Raw genomic sequence first — 14,194 nt, 5'->3', positions numbered from 1 at the left:
AGTCCATCTGCCCTTGAGCACTGCAAAACTGACAAAGCTGCATTGGTGGTGCATAGCAGTAGGATTTTAAAAAATTAAAAATAACTACTAAAACACCAGCAGGGAAGAGAGAGCTGAACAGGATGGATATCATTAAAATGCAAAGGCAGAAAACATTTAAACCTTCAGTTTTTGAGGACTGGCATACTCTGTCTACCCTCCTTTCTCAGATTTAGAGATTTTGCACTCCTGTCACTCTCAGTTCAGAGTAATAAGAAGCAGTTGTAAATTGATTTCCTGATAAAGGAGTCAGACAAAACATTATGTTCCGAAGGAGTGCCTTTTATTGGCAGGTTTTCCTGGTTGCATACTTCTCAGCTCACCTTGACTTAATGCCCTTTTTATTTATTTATTTTTCTGAAAGTTCTCCACATTCTCCAGAACCGCCTTTTCTAGCAACCTTTTGAGCTTATCACCAACTTTGGTTTTAATGCCCCTCCAAGCTCAAATTCCTCATATGTGACTGACAGATTTTTACAGAAATCAAGTGTAAGGCTGAAACATGACATTTCATGTCCCATATTTTTTCCCCTCCTCCTCCTCCTAGACCACTATGTTATTCATGCTCATGGTATGGAAAGGTGCTTTGGATTTTGCATGTGAAATGCCTGCCTAGGAGAAGCAGCGGCGAGTAAAGCATTATTGCAACACAGAAAGCAAAACCCAAGCTAGGAATGAAGATATGTGTGGAGTTTGTTTTGTTTTGTTCTTTTATACAAGGAAAAATCTGAGCATTATTCCTCTCAGCACGTAGCTGCTGCTGTTCATCGCATGCATTTGATCTGCAGTGGTTTTTGCAGACCTCTTCCCATTTTGCTGCCTGTCACTAGGCAGTAGCAGTGGAGCTGCAACAGGGTGAACAACCCACAGCATTGGTGTTTGGTCTTCCACAGGCTTACGCTGAGAAAAGCATGTGCTCTGCTTCCTCTGTCAGTGTAAAAATACCATCATGGTAATATTTGTGCCTCCGCCCATTTTCCCACAGAGTTGATTCAAGGTGTTGCTGCTGGGATGTGGGGTATTTCACTATGTATGTCCAGCTTTTCTGATTCCCCTGATCCCTGCATAAATGTGGCTCTTGAACCCTAACACAGCTCATGAAAGGCATGGACTGTCTGTCAGTAGCTTGAACATAAAAATCTTCTGAAAGTTGAGAAAACTTCCCGATCTGCACATGGGTCTTTAGGCTAAAGATGCATTTAGGAAACTCTTTTAGGTATTTTTACCTATAGCTGGGACTTCGATTCAGTGAAGTCTGTGGAAGGATTAACTTAGGAGTCCATCTGAGCATGGCTCTGTTGCCCAAGCTTGGGCCAGATGGTGATGAGACGCTGTCCCGCAGTGGTGCTCGAGCTCCTGCTCGCTGCTGACCTTGCAGCGCTGCCGCCAGGAAGGGTGGACGAGCTGCCCCTTGCCTTGATCCTGCTGAGCAAGAGATGGAGATGGGGTTCGCCAGCTGGTGATTCAAGGGCACTTGACAGTATCTGAGGAAGGAATGGGGAGAAGCCCTTAGTGGTCTATCGCACAGTTTTTCCTTCAATAAGCGACAGCTAAATTCAGGGTGATGGGTATACTGTCATTAGACTGCGGGAGAAAATCTGCCTCTGTACTGTGTTACAGAGGAAAGCCGCTGTGTAATTTGGTTAGGAAAGGGTTAATCCTTATGTTGTGTGCCCTATGTGCTGGTCAGCAAGACAACGCTCAAGGGTTTGCTCCTGGTATGCTTCTGCCTCGTAGTAGAAAACGAGTGGTCTTGGTCTGTGGTTTGAGATCCTTTGACGTACATGAGGCTGCACAAGTGTGCGGAAATTTATTAATATGAGAGTGTGAGTTGTATATTCTTTGCTCTTACCCAAGTTTCTCCTTCAGCATAGGGATTGCTAATTGTGTTAAATTGCTCCTGTGTTGCTCCTGGTTTTTGATGACTGCAGGCCCATGGAGGAGCAATCTAAAGTGACTAAGCAAAGAGGAAAGAGTTTGAAAAGTACAGAACTGTTAATCTTGGGCACTGTCTCCAAGAAGTCAGCAAAATAAAAAGAGGCAGTTCATTGGGAATAAATAAATAATAAAAAAAAGGGTTAATTTATGTTCCCACATTCCAATATTGCTGTTCAGCAGGGCCTGGAGGGGCTAAATAACGCATTATGACCAACATATTCACCTCCCAGCAAATACTGCTCACTCTTCCATTTGAGTGCCAATGTTTGGTTAAAGATTCAGTCTGAAATAGGAAAGAATTTTTATTCGCTTCCTGGTTCCAGATACTATAACCACAGGCATCAAAATGGTATCAGCATACTTGAACATCTTGGGATGCCTGGGTAGTTAGGTGGGTGGTTGTGTGTGATTGCTGGTTTTTAGGTGCAAAGTTAAGTCTTTGAACAGCTAGGTCTTTGCCACTGCTGAACTCTTCCTGCCTTCCATTCCTGAGGACAAGGTTCTGGCTTGGCAGGGCAGCCCGGGCAGCAGCACCACTCACTGCTCTGCCCGGGCTGTGGGAGAGGAGGCCCTGCTGAGGGGAGTGGGTGGCAGTGACGAGTCGTGCCGTGTTGTGGCTGCAAATGCAGGAGGGTGACAGGGCCCAGGCCTTAACCTTGGGTTCACATGTAACATAGGACTGGACTGCAGCTGAAAGACTTCACGATGGGATCCATCTTCAGTTTACTTGTTTTTTACTAACTTCATCCTATATTTATGCTGTTTATAGTATAGCAGCCTATTCAATGCTGTTGATTTAATGTAGGGATGTGAAGAGTCAAGCCTGTTTTAGTCGTAATTGTAAATATTTATGGGGGTTGACGTGTAAAGGCTTTTCACTTACTTTTGGAGCGTTAGAACGTAATTGAAGTTGTGGACGATATTAAATCTTGTTGATTTTTATCACTCTTTGTTTGCAATTATTTGGAAAAGAACCATCCTTCTGTTGCCAATTAGTTAATATTAAACTTATTTGTTCCAGTAGAGTTACTCACCCATAACTAAGGAGAGCTGTCTGCTGACCCAATCATATTGACATGACATTGCTTCAGATGCATACCAGCAAAATGAGTGTGAGCTTTTTAATGAGTAGCAAAACAGAAATAGTTATCTTGGGAAACTGTCACAAAACATCTTTACCAGAGAAAAGGGGAGGATAGCTAATTTTCTAATTCTGTCTGTTTTTCTTTGCAGCTAAGCCTACGAATGTGTTTGAGTATTTTCCTTGTGTAAGGAAGGAGTATTATGTCAGACTTAATAAAAGATGAAAATTATATATTTATTCAGAGAGCTTATAAGCATGATTGGAATATATCATTCCCTGTAGTAACTCTCTATAAGAGGATGAATAAGAACAAATTACAGCTATCCATTTACTGTATAAAACTTTGAGGTGCTTTAGACTGGCTGCTGGCACTAATAAGATAAAACATCCTCCAATGAGGTGTCTCTTCCGGTAAAATGTAGCTGGTTTAAAAAGAAGCACTAAATGATCAGTCTTTAAGGTTAATTGATATAGAGTACCCACTGGTAGCTGTCAAGTACTGTGGCTTGGCAGTTGTTGATGTTTTGTAAGTATATGTTTACTTGTCTTTTATGTAAATTCTGGACACGTTTGAATTATTTTGTACACAGGAAAACAATCTGAGTTCATCTCCTTTGAATCCTTTATAGAAATCACATTGGTTTTCATCTGCTCAGCACTCCCCATTGCTCTGAATCTACTTCTTGCTCAGGAACCCAGTTCTTAATTGCTTGTTCGCACCTGGATCAGGCTGTAAACGCTTCGGGGATGGGAGTTTGCCGCCCTCGCTCTGCATAAACCTCCATCCCCTCCAGCTTAGGTTAAAGTAATCACCTCTAGGTGGCAAAAGCTGGCTCGGAAACATAGCTGTGTGCCTTGTAAGCCCAAAAGCAAAACCCCTGTTGTTTTGCTCAGTAAACTTCACTGGCATTCTGCATATTTCACAATCATGTACAGAGCCTCCAAGTTTTTAATGTTCTTTCTTTACACTACTTAATTTTCTCCATCTTTCTGGAGGGACAGTGCAATTAGCAACTGGGGCAGAGACTTACACCTTACAGCCCTGCAAAAACTCATCAGGACATACAGATACTGCTCTCCTAAGATCCAAACACAAGTTACTATGTCCTGTGTAGTCTGCAAAGCATGGATATCTGTCTTAGATCACAGAATTCTTAATTTTGGAAGAGACCTTTAGAGATCGTCTAGTCCAACTCCCCTGCACACGCACGGTCACCTAGAAAGCATTTAATGCCCATTCCTGGGTCCGTCTGCCAAATTTCTCCTTGAAGCTACTCCTTTACAGTGTTAAGAAAGACATGTTAGACATGTCGACTTTCTACCTCTTCTGTATTTCTCTGGGTCCATGCAGGTGAACATGAGTTGTTTCTCAAAGCAAACTGTGAGGAAGCTCACTGGAAATGTTTAGTGGGTGGCAGAGCTCTTTCAAGGAACCCAGCTTATGTTGTGCCGGCAGAAGTCAGGCTGAATCTAGTCTCTAGAACGTAGCTTAAGGTAAGCATTCAGAAAGGAGAAAAACCTGCTGCTTTAAAGTGAGATGCTATCTCTTAGATCTGCATTCCTGGGCTACCTGCCCTTTGAATGGCATCAAACTATCCAGTTCATACCATGGCTTGCTGTAAGCTTTTACGCTTACCCTATGCATAGCCTATAGTGTCATTATTTTTAAAACCCTGCAGGCCCTCTCCAGTCCTGCAGATCTTCACAGCCGCCCTTTCAAACCTCCTCCTTCTGGGTGTCATCATTGCTTGACGACTCTGTTATTTTCTGTGCTGTTTTTAATCCATTTAGTATCTGTGTCATCTTGTGACAATCTGAACATGTGTTAAAGAGCAAACTCCTTTTTCGTGAATTGAAAGGGTGTCATTTCATAGCTGGCAACTCCTGGGGTATCTGCAGCTGGTTTGAGCTGAATGGGGCCATTCCTATTGCTTCTGGGTGTATATCTGTAGATCTCCCATCCAAAGATCGGAGGAAGAACTTTTACTTGATGCTGTTTGCTCATTTCTGCCCCTTTCAAGATTGTTTCAGGTCAAATTCCTGATTTAAGAATTTTTTTTTTTGCCATTGCACATATGGTCAGCAAGACATGAGTGGTGTTCCTCACAGCAAGATACCTTCACTAAACTTAGCTATAATTGCCTTCTCCTGTTGCCAAATGACCCAGCAGTTTGTCTCTTTTGATAACGCACTTCCCGCTCTGCAGGAACACTGATTTCCCTGGCACTGCTGGGTGAGTGTGACAAGCACCACGTAAGTACCCGGAGCTGTTCTCTCCCTCATGGATGCAAAGCCTGGGTGGCAAAGTGCTTTGCTCAAAGCCAGAAGGAGGGAGTTTTGGGCAGAGCTGCTCGAGGACATGCAGAACGGCTGCGTTTCAGCTTTCTGGGCTAGCAGAGGCGAACGAGGGCAGAGCTGGTCCCTTTGGCTCGCTCAGCTGCGCCTGCCCCAGCCCATCAGCCCCTCTGTCCCCAGCGGATCCTTCCCAGGAGAGCAGGGAGCCGGTTACCTGCAGAGCCTCTGGTTCGAGCAAACGTGTAAGCACATGCCTGAACTCCATTGACGTCAGCAAGACTTAAGCATGTTGTTAAAGTTAAATATATGCTTAAAGGGGCTTGCTGAAGTGTGGGTTATGTGGAGACGCTGTCTGCCAGATGTGCTCTCACAGGATTTGGACATCTTCTCAGTGTTGTCACATTTACAAGCAAATGCCAGCAGGAAGCCTGCTGGACACGTATTTTCTAATATGCCCTATGTATTGTGAAGAATTGTGCTTCATGGTGAAGTGATCCAAGTACTCAACTGCGGTACAAATGCAGTCAAATCCTTGCTAGAAAGAGGTGGGTTTGGTGAAAGCAGGATTTGCATGGGCACAAAGGGTAGTATAGCAGGCTTGAAGGTTTTCTAATACACTTGCCTCATACCTGCAACTTAAATGTTTGTGCTAATCTTTAATGCAAATGGGATGCAAGGCTAAAGCCCATCTGGAATTGCCTGTTGACATTTTCAACTATGCTAAATTTGTAGTGGTGTATTTGAGATCAGCATCTGTTCTGAAGGGCACACTAAAATACTGAGACTTCCTTATTGAGCAGTATATCAGAAGGATTTAAAAAAAAAGTATAATGTTGCGATATATGTTCAAGCTTTTCATAGGAATGTCTGAAAACATTTACTTAACAGCATTTGGAATTGTAGCAAAGCAAAATCATAAATGACTTGTGTCCAAATAGTTACTTTTTTGTTTCATTTTTTAAGTTGAAGTAACTTGCTCATGAATGTTAAGCGAACTACAAGGTTTTTGGAGCTTCTTGTAATTCCATTGCATTGTTTGTAGAAAGCTTGATGGTAGCGGTCTTTCAGCACTGGGAAAAGCGATGTCAAAAGCTGCTGTGCCAAGTGAATTCCTTTAAAGGGAACCTCCTCAGATTCAATAGAGACCTCCTGGGACCTCCTGACTTTATCCTTGCCAGCAATTCAATGCCCTGGTACCAAACTATGGCATTAGATTTCCTTAAGTACTTGGATGTTTTTCTCTCTTTCGCAGAAAATCACACAGTATTTCCTCTTAAGCTCATGCTGGCTAATCTGTAAAAATGTTAACTTTTGTGGTTCTTGTGTGAAATTGAAGAGGAACTAGCAAAGAGACAGCTGGAACAGGAAAAGGAGTGCTCTGTTTTGTACTCATTCACAGATCTCTCAAGATTAGAATTTTTGAATACTGACTACCTAGTGAATTTTTATTTGCTTTTTTGGGAAAAGTCTTTAAGGCTGTACTAATGGCTAAGAAAACTGAGGTAGCTGGTGCAGGTTGACAGCTTTCCCCCCCGGCAGCCCCGTGAAAAGGACACTGCTGCAGAAGCAATTCAGGTCTTGGGTCTGCTTCACAGTCCTGCCTGTACCTGTCTGCATGCAGTCCTGCATGAGGTGTCAAAGATAACATTCAATGTCAGGTTTGCTTTAGCAGATACTAGGCGAGTTTTGTTATTTATCAGGTGCTCAAGGATGTTGCAGCTGTACCCGTCTCAGTGACACAACTGTCGATGCAAGTGATAGATTAATGGTTGTGTTGTCGTCACGATGAGCTGTGGACATGGGTAGGGCATGCTGCAGAGACAGCATCCAGAGACAGCCTCTTCTGTCTATCTGCAGATCAATTAGGTGCTTCCCCCCTGCTCCCCCCCAGCTACAGATTTGGATAGATTTCCTAGTACTAGATTCAAAATATTCCTTACCACTGTCTGCTTGGAACAAATATGTCGCTGGAGGCAAAGGGCACGAATTCTGAGTTGATTTCTTCTCAATAGAGCCTCCTGTGGATCCGTTACTGAACATCCCTGAGTATTTCCTGGCAGTCATTCTTACTTTGGCTGTAAACTCATTAATGTAAGGTTTTGTTCTGCTTTCCTTCCAGGTGGTAAGAGCTGCCGAGGAAGCTGCTTCTACTCTGGCCAGTTCCATCCACCCGGAGCAGTGCATCAAAGTGCTTTGCCCCATCATTCAAACTGCAGATTACCCAATTAATTTAGCTGCCATCAAAATGCAGACAAAAGTCATCGAGAGGATTTCTAAGGAATCGTTGCATCAGCTCCTTCCTGATATTATTCCTGGATTGTTGCAGGTACAGAATCCCACGTCCCGCAAGCTCCCAAGCACAAAGCATATTTTGTCCTCTGTAATATAAGATGTGTAACATGAGGAAATGAGGGACCCTCTGGGATCAGATTCTAGTAAATTAAAGTTTTAATCCCTACAAGTTTTTAATATCTTTGAGCTTTTGATGTTGTTTTAATGTATTGAGGAGGAGGAGAGAAAAACTCAGATTCCTGTGTTTGTGTTGCACAGTTAAATACCTTGGCCTGGCTCCTAAAGAAGTCAGTAGCAGCCATGCAATAAACTTACTGAGTGGCAATTAGCCACCTCTTGTGCAATGGCAGCACATCTTGCAGTCTGCCTTCATTCTGCTGAGCTGTTCTTCATTTTGATGGTATTTTGCATTTGAATCCCAGCAGGCTGGATAATCCCTCCTCTTTCTCTGAAATCAAGGGACTGAATTTCTGACTTGCATTCAGCCTCTTTCACAACCCTCTCAAACTGGGTGGGGAGCTTTATTTTTGCCAGTGCAAAGGCTCAGTCTTACATTGTGAGCGTAGCGTTGGGTGCTGGCTGGGCTGCAGTTGTGTTCAGTTCCCCTGCACGAGCAGCTGGCAGTGTGCGGGCTGGAAGCTAGATGGGAATTAGGTAGCAGCAAGAAGAAAGGAGACAGAATATGTGTGTGTGAGAGTGTTTATTGGGGAGGGATTATGGCAGGAACAAATAAGTTTGAAGGAGGTGACATGTTTGGGGGGTAAGACTTCACTGGAGAACTGAGATAAAGAAACGTCTTTATAGGAAGCACAAGCCGAAGGACAAGAGCAGAAAGTCGGAAATTCCTCTTGTGCATCCCAGCATTTTTTCCCAACTTTGTAATGTCAGTTCTTGAAATTCTGTTTTTAAATTCCAACATCTGGTGATCAGGCAATTCTGCATTGATCTTCACTTTCATTGTTAACAGGCTTTAGCTGTACTTTTGGGGAATTAGTTCTGAACCATCCTCAGTGTACCAGAAAGGTTCTGGAGCAGTATGCCTTTGAGAAGAGCACAGTTGCATTCATTTTATTAAATTGCTTCTCTAAAGTCTTGTTTTGGAGGCTAGTTTGTGACTTCTAATCTCAAAGTTGCTTGGGGATTGCTTCCATTACTTAAAAAATCCTAGTGATTATGTGAATCTTCTACTGCTGTTTGTAACGTGCTTCAGGCTGGAAGATTTCTGTGCAGAGCAAAACCACCTGTGTAGTTTGCCGTGGTGAGAGAGTACTGGAGCAATCAGAAGGTGAGAAGTGTCAGGTTGTGGTAGCGTTTCTACCTATATCCTCTTCTGTTTCTGTATTTACTTCTTGCACTAGTGAAAGGCAAACCCAGACTTGACAGCCCCTTGTTTTGCTGCTGTAGTTGGTGTGCTGGTTGTGGCAGTCAGAGTCCCTGGGGCCCGGGGAAAGCCGCAGCCCTCCGTGCCCCTGCGCGGGGCTGCTGTGAGACGAGGCACTGTCCGTGCCTCCCATTACCGCGGGCCCCGAATGCTGAGGAGGAAGGATCAAGGATCGCAGGGAGGAGAGGGATGCGAGAGGAGGCCTGGCCACGTTACTTAGGGTTCGAGTGCAGGGCCAGAGCAGAAACAGGGCACTGGGTTGCCCATGCTGGAGCTTTTGCTGGTGTGCAAGTGCTGCAGAAAGAATGAGAAACCCTGGCCCCCCAGGCTGTTTTGACGAGAGTTTCTCGTGACAGTGGCCATTGCTCCCAGGGCGACCTGCAGAGCGGCCGTGGGCACAATTTGCAGTGTGTAACGGGTGCTGGTCCCCAATGGTCCCGGCCTCTCTCACCCAAAAGCCAGGCTCTGGGGACACGGGGCTGTCCTGGTGCAGACTCGGCAGAGCTAGAAGTCACCCTGGGGTGCAGTGGAGGGCTGGAGCCGGTGAATCTGCACTAGGCACTCGCAGCGACAAGAGTCACCTCCTGTGTCACCTCCTTGGTGCCTGTGGAGCGGAGCCCTGGGGCAGCGCGGCGCCGCGGGGGCGCTGGCAGCGTGAGGCGGCGCCGCCTCTGACTCAGGCTGATGGCTGTGGCCGTGGGGTCGGCGCAGGCTCTCTTGGCCTCGGGTAACTCGTTTGTCCCACGCCCCTGTGACGCATGTGGCAAGCACACGATCTTTTCCAAATGGCACTGGAGCCCTTTCGCTGCTTGCGCTTTGCTGTCTCCCACCGGCATGGGGAAGCAGGGAGAGCTGCTTAATAGGAGACAGTCGAGCAGGCCCTGGCATGACACAGCCCTGCTTGGAGCCTCACGCAGGCGTCGAGTGACCCGCGTGGAGCCGGCTGTCCCCCTGCACGCCCTGCGTCGCGGGCACAGCCCACAGGCTGGCCCCTGGGCAGCCCCACGTCCCCAGGGCCTGTCCCGCCAGCCCTGCTGGCAGGGATCACCCTGCGGCCAGAGGAAGCGGCGTCCAGCGTGCTGCAGCCGCTGGGGGGTTTCTCCTGGGATGGCGGCTCAGGGATAAATCGCGGCCTGAGTACGGAGCTGGTGTCAGGAGCCGTCAAGCGAGCTGGCGGTTGCTGTGCAGAGCTCTCAGAGCTCCCTGAGCCCTGGCATGCACCCTGTGCCCTCTCGTGCTCTTGCCCATGGCTGTTGCTGCCCGATAGGTAATCGAGAAGTCTGTGGCTGCGGAAGTCTGTAACGGACCAGCACACATGCATAGCGCTGCTGTGTAATGCTTATGCATGGCCATAAAGAGCTGAAAATCTGTTATAATGATGACTTTTTGTTATTTCTTATACTATTATGCTATTCCATCCAAGGATTGCACTCACAAACCAAAGCTTTAGTTGTATATGCTTAGTGAACTAACCATTAGTTAACCTTTTGCTATAAAATGATTCTCCATCTGTAGCTTTGCTCTCAGGAGTGGTCAGCTTCTAACATGCGAGTTGGTTTCCACTGAGTTGGATTTGGGTCAGCAAAGACTCTTTCCTGAAGACAAACTGGGAGCAGTAGGAAGTATCACCTGGGCATGGAGCAAGAAACATCAGTAGGGCTTGTTGTAAGACTTTAAGTAGTGGATAACCTGGATCATCCTGCTGCTTTTCAGCTTTCAAAGGGCTACATGTTTGTTCAAAATAATTTCCTCAGCAGACTTTCCCTGAAGTCCTGACCGTCCAGTTGTCCAAACTGGAGGCAGAAATGTATGTATTTGATGGAGTCCTAAGCTTCACTGGCTTGCGTTGTGACCCTGTGTTTTTGCCTACTGATATAAATAATAATAAATAACTCTAACAGATAGAATGTATATGGCTCTTACATTAGACAGGACCTTTCTGTTTTTCTGATAAATTTTTAGTTCTGTGGCTGCACTTGCAAAATATTCAGCAGCTCATTAGTATATTGATTTGGAAGGATGTTGGCAAGCACTGTTTGATCTGTGACTTCTTTTCTTGTTTTCCAGGGTTATGATAATACGGAGAGCAGTGTCCGTAAAGCTAGTGTGTTTTGCCTAGTGGCAATTTATTCAGTAATTGGAGAAGAACTGAAACCTCATCTCGCACAGCTCACGGGAAGCAAGGTATGAGAGTGACACCTCTCTGGTATGTTGACAACAGCCAGCCGAACGGCTTGCGCTGCTAGCAGCAAGAGCAGTGGTTCACTGTGGTTCTGGGTCAAGTTCCCTGCACTCAGTTAAATCTTAATGAGTCAGTCTAGCTCACACTGCTGAATATCACTAGAGCAGCTCAGCACTTGCTCTGCAGCATGAGCATTTGAAACCCCATGGAGCGAGTGCTGAGGGTGTTCAGGGATCAGTTTCATGACTTATTTAATTCTGTGTAATGCAAGCTGCCACCAGCAAGGCAGTCCTTTGCTGTTCCCCTTCTGTCCATATCTGCCTTGCCTCTTCTGTGCATCCAGAGGTGACAACGCAGTGAATGTTTGAAGCTATATATTAATATAGACATAGTTTTGAAGTTTCTTTTCTGAAGCTGCACAGTTAATCTGACACCTGGAGAGTAAGAGTGAGTGGCTGGCCTTACCTATCCGGTAACAGGCCATGATTAGGGCTCACAGAGATGCAGGGAGAACCACTCTAGCTCAAATGGCCCTCCAAATGCTGCTGTGCCCATCAGTCAGGACAGCAGGAAAACTCAAATTCTGAGCTGATGCTGCAAGTGAAATCAAGTCCTTAACTCGCCTCTGTTCTTCAGACAGGAACTAGAATGTTGCTTTGAAGCTGATGGTGTTTCATTGCTTGTTAAAACCGTTCAAAACTGTCACTAGATTTTTTTTTCTCCTGTTTGGAGTATTAAGGCTGAGGTTTTTCTGTAAATTTAAGATGAATTCTGTGTCATCTCTGAAATAGATCCCTGCATGGGGTTAGTCACTTAGTTCAGAGCTATTTTCTTGTTTCCAAGTGAGTAATTTATTTTGCAGGTAGGAAATGTGGTGTAGGTTAAGAGAGAATCTGAGACTCAGCACACTTGGATTTTTATTTCTAAATAGAGTTGTCTTGTCTCTAAACAAATTACTTCAATCTCCTTCTGGAGAGGAAAAAAAAAAAAAAGCTATTGATGCTGAGGTTTACTTTGTTTATAATCGAGCAGTTGGGAATCCCCATATTGAAGTGCTGTAGAAACTTTTATTATCCCAGCATCTAGGTGCCACAGACTTGTTGTGCTGCCTAACTAGCTTTAAACATGTGAGTAATTCCTCTCGGTTTACGCAGACTGCCTGCATGTTTAAAGTTAAATCTGTGCGTGAGTCACTGCAGGATCTGGAGTGAAGGTGGTAAGGTAGAAAAAAAGCTTATGGAAAGGAAGTATATTGTCATAACAGCTTCACCAGATTTACCATGTTAGTGAAGACTTTTTAAGATGTTTATTTTCTATGATATATTTAAAGGAACAAAGCCTGTCCCACTGGACTTTCCAAGCACGAAGAATTAGGAGTGCTTCCTAGGAAGGACCTTGGTTCTCGGGTTGACAGTGCATGACCAGGATTAATGTCTATGTGCAGCCCCACTGACCTGTGTGGAAATCCTGCTCATCCAAAGCAGACTGCAGGATTGGTGCTCGTGCCCTAACTGACAGCTGCTAAAATGAAGCACTTCACATTTTTCAAATCCCATGAAATCTGACTGTAGTTTCAGTCGGACCTGGATTCTACTCCTGTAGCTTTTGAAATACTGTGCTTTGCTACCATTTTTCAGAGCACCCAGTGTGGTGTCAGCTCATTCAAAATGGTTCCCTATGCAAAACGCATTTAAGATTTTCAGTCAACTTTTGGTCTTACCATTTGCTGGCATCTTCTGATCTTCTTTTGTCATCTCTTTCAGATGAAGCTACTAAACTTGTACATAAAGAGGGCCCAGACTACCAATAGCAACAGCAGTTCCTCTTCAGATGTTTCAACGCACAGTTAATGAAGATATCTGGACATGTGTAGACTTAGAAGCAATCAACGGTGCCTCTCAGAGACCTTTCTGCTACTCTAACTTCACTGGCGCACTCCATCAGCTTAAGGAGGCCATGCAGATATTTATTGCAATCAGTATTTTAGTCCCTTAAAGCTTTTATGTAGAATCTTATCGGTATTGAATGTAAAGGAAGCAAGGTCTGTGTTGCAGTCTTCATTAAAAAAAGAAAAAAGTGAACAGAAAGCCATACTTAAACATATTTGTATAGCCTGCTGAAATCTCTGAAATATGTTTAGGTTAGTTTTCCAAAACTGAGTCCAACAACGTGGACGTGCATAAAGGTCAGGCGAATCTTGCGTTAGTTGATACCCAGGTTTGGTGTCTTGCGCTAGTTACGTGCTCTCTCCCCGTGGTTGCAGCTCCTCTGGCTGGATTCTTCTCTCCTTGCCAGTCTTGTGGTCCCCTTTTGTACGTCCTCCTTGCAGCCCGCCTAGCTTGCAGGATCCTCCATGGGGAGGTCTTTGCAGCTAGGGCTGGGGTTCCAGCCTCCGATGCTTTTAATACTGAGAGATAGCAAATGAGTAATGGGAAAAGTAGGTTCTTTTTAAACATCCGAGTTTTGTACATAGTTCTGACAGACCTCTGATGGGCTGATTTTTCTGTAACTTCTCTCCAGCCAGCTGTGCTTTGTGAAACAGCTCTTGCTATTTTCATTGACTCTGTAAATACTTGCCCCGCTCCCTTCCTCTTTGGCTCTTTCGTATACTCAAAAGGCACGTCAGGTACCTTGTACCTCCTCGAAGGGAGCCTGAGACACAGTTCTGGGATGGCTGCCTCTGATGCCTGTGATGGCACTGGAGTTTGGTATTGTCTTGGGCTCTGAGTGCACCCATGGGCAGGCAGTCAGGGCCAGCAGGATCGTAGTGCTCTTGCAAGGCAAGCTGTATTTTTAGTGAATCTGTAGCATCAAGGGGCCAATCTGCCACTCTGGGTGGTGAAAGGTCTTGTTCATCTGCGCTACTCCTGTGCCATGGGCAAGCTCTTCATCCCAGGGGACAGAAAGGGAATCTTAAACTGGACAAAGCCCTGTGGAAGTGCCGCTGTGGGGCTGGCTGGGCCAGTGCCGGCTCCCCTCGAGT

General features: G+C 45.3%; 1 protein-coding gene across 1 annotated transcript in view; it reads left to right on the top strand.

The window, feature by feature from the left end:
* The window catches only part of CLASP1 (cytoplasmic linker associated protein 1), a 160,551-nt gene extending 147,379 nt beyond the window's left edge, over nt 1-13,172 (top strand). The window contains exons 40-42 of the mRNA XM_088519570.1: nt 7,476-7,682; nt 11,097-11,213; nt 12,975-13,172. Coding sequence (XP_088375696.1) covers nt 7,476-7,682; nt 11,097-11,213; nt 12,975-13,061 — 411 coding nt within the window. The 3' untranslated portion in view covers nt 13,062-13,172. The remainder of the gene's footprint in view (nt 1-7,475; nt 7,683-11,096; nt 11,214-12,974) is intronic.
* Nucleotides 13,173-14,194: the final 1,022 nt, after the last annotated feature.

This window comes from Tinamus guttatus, unplaced genomic scaffold, assembly GCF_059628265.1.
Source record: "Tinamus guttatus ecotype Peru unplaced genomic scaffold, ASM5962826v1 Tinamus_guttatus_pri_ptg000060l, whole genome shotgun sequence".
NCBI classification, from domain to species: Eukaryota; Metazoa; Chordata; class Aves; order Tinamiformes; family Tinamidae; genus Tinamus; species Tinamus guttatus.
This window is presented reverse-complemented; position numbering and strand designations above follow the sequence as displayed.